Below are 4,544 nucleotides of genomic sequence, written 5' to 3' on the forward strand. Positions count from 1 at the left end.
GGAAGGCACTCTGCCGACCTTGGCCACTGCTGATGAGCTGCCGGCGGCGCCGCCCATGCTGTGCTGCTTGGCTGCACAGCCACCATGAGTCAACGAAGCTGCTCACACCAGATTCGGGCTCCAGGCCTGTACGGAACCCGGAGGGTCGGTGTGCGGGCGTGGCTCACCCCCCATGTGCCCCACCTACGACACGACACCACCCGTGCTGGCCGGCCCACCTGGATGGTGTTGAATGATTCCGCGAGGCCATTCTCCTTGCAGAACTGCAGAATAATCTTGATCACACTGGGTGGGTGTGGAGTGGAGAACAGGGTGTGGCCGCAGGGTGCGGGCTCTAGTGTGCGCTGCTCATGCTCTTGGTGCCGTGTGGGTCACGCTCAATGCCTGAATCGCATCTGTCGCACCCCTCCAGCCAGCTGCATGTGTACGCTGTCGCCGCGTTCACGCTTGGCTCACTCTGTCGCTTCAATTTCTAGGGACATCGCGCCCGGCCAAACAGGCGGCCCGGAGGCGATGTGCTGTGCTGGTGCGGCGCTCGCCGCGTCAGTGCCGCCACCGCCGCCGCTGCAGATGTTTCTGCCGCTGCTCCTGCTTCAAGGACAAGATTCTGCGTGTGCTTCGCGCCGTTGCTATATGGCGTCTATTTCTTTCGCGAAATGACTTGAGATCACACACCAGTGTCGGACGCGGGATGAATAGAGATGTATCCCTGCGTCAGTGACAGTGTTGGGATTATCCCGATAATGGGCTTGGCAGTTCCTAGTAGCCAAGTCGCCTGCTGAGGCGTCTCCAGCCACCTGCACGACACACACGACGACTCACTATCTGCAAGCGGTGTGCGCAGAGCAGCAGACCACCGGAGTGGACACCCTGCCTCAACAAATCCATCGGCAGCGCCGGTGAACAGGAGTAATCAAGAGCGTTCATCATGCTCACTGTCTCGTTTGTGAAACAGATAGGTCCACTGCTGGTTCCGAGGTTACACATGTGCTTTCGTTTGCCGGCCGGCATGCCCGTCACGACGGCACCACCACCATCCCCGCCGCTGCCACCCCAACCGCGCCGTTGCGCGCGGCCGCCGCCTCAAAGTTTGCTATCGCGGCCAGCGTCTGCGGCACCCCAAGCATCTCCTCCATCACGGCTGGCGCAAACGTGAACGTGTCGCAGCCGGCAGCTGCCAGGCGCGCCATCTGGGACGCCTGGCGTATGGAGGCGACCAGCACGCGCGTCGGCGGGTGTGCAGGGCCGCTGGTGGCGCGCATGGCAGCTGCCATCGACGCAACTTCCTGCAGGGCCTGCGATTTGCCAGTGTTGGTGTTTCCAGGTAAGGGGCCGGCAGGAGAGCGAGGAATGCGCCAGCAGGGTGACGGGGGGAAATTAGGGTGGTGCGCAGTCTGATGAACAGGCGGCCACCACCGCATGAGCGCGGCCACACTCCAAAAGCAGCGGCAGCGCGGTGGCAGCAACAGCAACTCAGCGGCAACAGGCACTGTGGTTCGTGGTCGCACAGGGCTGAGCTGCAGCACATGGCGGCGGCACCCATCACGCCGCCGCACCTCCTCGTGGCCGCCCGCGTCCCCCATCCTCCCCAGGTAGGGGGCAACGTAGTCCGCACCCACGGCCCTTGCCAGCAGCGCCTGCACTCGCGCGAGACCGGCACGGCAAGCATGGTGGAGCGGCGGGCAACTGGGTGGCCGAGCGCATGGCCCAAGGCACAGCAATGTGCGCGTTGAACCAAGACGATCGCAGGGCGGCAGGAATGCAGTGCAGCCTCGCAGCTGTGCAGCGCGCCGCGCCATAGTGTCCCGTAGTGGCCGAAGCCGGCCCAGCGCACGGCTGGCGCATCCTGCACGGCTGGCGACGCATCGCATCCGCCGCGGCCGCTGCCCCAAAGCCGAGATCACGTTGTCCCCCCGCCGCACCTGGTGTGCCGCGTACACCCCAGTGATAGTGACAGATGACTCCGGCCGCCGCTGCCTCAGCTGCGCCGCCGCGGCCAGCCCCTCGGCCGTGCATGGCAGCTTGATGGTCAGCGCTACGCTGGGGCAGTAGTGCGGCCGCAGGTCCTGAAGCTGCAGGGCAGCTGCCAGCAGCGCGTCGGGGGAGGGGCCCCAGGCCTGCAGCTGCAGCTCGCGCAGCCCCAGAGCTGCGGCCTGCGCAGAGTGGGTGATCAGGGTTCGGGTTGCGCGGTGCTGTGGTGGCACAGGGGCTGCCGCCATGGGGCGACGAGCGAGGCATTGATGTAGCCTGGCCATTTGACTGTCGTGATTGTGGCAAGTACACGGTCGGTTCCACATGCTTCAGCGCTGTGTGCACTCTCAACGTTGTCTGTGCAGGGCACCCGGCACACTTAAATGCACGAAGCCTCATTGCTTGTGCCCGCAACGACACCGGCCCGCTGTGCGTGTCACGCTCTCACCGCCTCACAGAGCGCCGTCGTGCCGGCCAGCGAGCACTGCACGCCGTCTCGCTCCAGGATTGCCGGGTTGGTCGTAACGCCATACAGAGCCCCTGTCGGCGCAAATCGGCGCCACACGGAAACGTCTGCTGAGTCTAAGAAGAGGCGTAGCCCCGGCTCTGGGTTGCCGTGCTGCGCGTGGAGCGTCTGCTGCTGCGTCCCAGCCGAACACGCCAGTGCCCGTCTATGGGCGCTCCATGGCTGGTGTTGAAGGGCCACATTGGTTCTAACGTTGTCGTTTAAATGTCCATATCTTGTCAGAATGCCTGCGCGAGCCTGCATCTCGATTTGGCGAAGTGTACTTCGTGGATCTGCGTCGTCGTGGGAGCTTCAAACATGGTACATTAACAAACCACTAATCTATGCGTGGCTAACCCGCCCTGTGCATGCGAGTCACGCTGGCAGTACCTACCGAGCTGCTGTCAAACCAGTGTGCCGTCAGCTGAGCTCGCCCAGGGATGTCATGCGCTTCGCGTCATGACAATTTGGCCCCGGACTGGCACTCCTGAAAACAATATTGTTGCTGCGCTTGCATGACAGAAGGGTCTTGGTACTTTCGTCAGAGCTAACTCAGACTGTAACTGAGTTAGCTGTCTGAAACCATGCAGCCAAAGCTCCACTCTGCCCCAAATCAGCTGCCCCAGCCACCTAAATTTTCTAGGAAAGCGGATGGCTGAACTCGTCAGGTGACCCACATGCAAGCATCAGTCCTACATGAGAGAGGGCGGAGTTGCAGTTGTGGGTGGATATGACACAATTTTGATTGCACATAGATCCACAAAATGTGTCATCGCAGACCTTCAGCCCCTGCTGAGCTAGTACCACTGGCCAGTGTGCATGCTGGGGTTGCTCCTGCTCCACCGACCCCACACTACGACTCCTAATGTGGAGTTTTGAGTCTTATTGCACAAAGTATGCACAACACGCCCAAATATACGCGCCACGTCTCGCCACTGGTACTCATAGGCCTTTGGAGCAGCTTGCGACTGTCCACCTTGCTCTCTGCCGCAGTGGCTGCTCCTCCTGGCATTTCACGCGGATGTCATGCCTTCAGGGAGGGATGATTGGCCGCGAGGTTCAGTACTGCTGCAGAGGGCGTGTCTGGGCTGCGCACTGCGCTACAACATGTGCCGGTTGCTCCAAGATCACCGGCGCCCCTCCCTTGTTTGTTAGCGTGCCAGGGGCATGCTGGCGACGGACGGCAGCATCATAGACACGGCAATAGATTCACTTGTAGCGAAAGTCCCTTGATACGAAGCGGCGCACGCAACAGTTGTGCATATTTGAAATCAGTGACTGGAGCTTCATATTCGCGTGCGGCTAAGGATTGAATTTCCAGCGCTCAACCCTTATCACTCAAATTTTCATGATCACTGCCAATTTCTCATCCAGCAAACGCAGGGGCAGTCGACCCGTGCTAGCCCCACCCTCACTTTTATCCCCCAACCACTTCCCCCAGTAGCAGTGGCGGTGGTGGCAGTTGCTGGAGCAGGTGCCATTTGGAGGCGGCAGAATGCATGGGGCAGCCCCTCCAGTAGGCGTAGTCGCGGCCTCAACCTGGCGGCTGGGCGCGGGGGTCTGTCTGATTGGCTCCTGCTGTTGCGTGGCTGGTGAGTGGCATGGCGCAAGCTGGACTCAAACGCATTCAGGGACTGCAGTGCATGATCTGCAAGATCCAGGCATGGATAAATTATTACTTTACTGCTACAAAGGGGGAACTGCTTTGGTGGCTGCACGACGACGAAAGTATTGAAGGAGAGGGACTGCTACAAAGGGTCCACCAGCAGAGGAGCTGCCAAGGTTTGGGTGGTCGGGAGTGGATGGCGGGCTTTGGAGTGTGTGGATGGGGGTGGGGGTACTCGGCAGACATATATGATGGCAGCATCAGGAGCTGGATGGTTGGGTGAGATGATGGGGCCTGCATGTTGCTGGGGTCGATGTTGGCAAGGCAGTGCGCAGGGTCTGTGCTTGCGGTAATCAGTGGCTGGTTGAGGCGAGGTGCTCCGCGTGATGACGCGCGGCGGCTGCAAGGGGCAGCCAGCAGGGAGTAGGGGGAGTAGGGGGGGGAGTAGGGGGCGACCGGCGG

At 61.3% G+C, this 4,544-nt stretch overlaps 1 protein-coding gene across 1 annotated transcript; it reads right to left on the reverse strand.

Moving 5' to 3' along the window:
• Nucleotides 1–1,016: 1,016 nt before the first annotated feature.
• On the reverse strand, nucleotides 1,017–3,163 carry MNEG_12059 (transaldolase; the record flags this gene model as incomplete). Its single annotated transcript, XM_014039468.1, has 5 exons — nucleotides 1,017–1,295; nucleotides 1,557–1,637; nucleotides 1,923–2,153; nucleotides 2,420–2,511; nucleotides 3,154–3,163. 5 exons carry the CDS (start codon nucleotides 3,161–3,163, stop codon nucleotides 1,017–1,019), a joined length of 693 nt encoding a protein of 230 aa, XP_013894922.1.
• Nucleotides 3,164–4,544: the final 1,381 nt, after the last annotated feature.

This window comes from Monoraphidium neglectum, assembly GCF_000611645.1.
Source record: "Monoraphidium neglectum strain SAG 48.87 unplaced genomic scaffold scaffold03041, whole genome shotgun sequence".
Lineage (NCBI taxonomy): Eukaryota > Viridiplantae > Chlorophyta > Chlorophyceae > Sphaeropleales > Selenastraceae > Monoraphidium > Monoraphidium neglectum.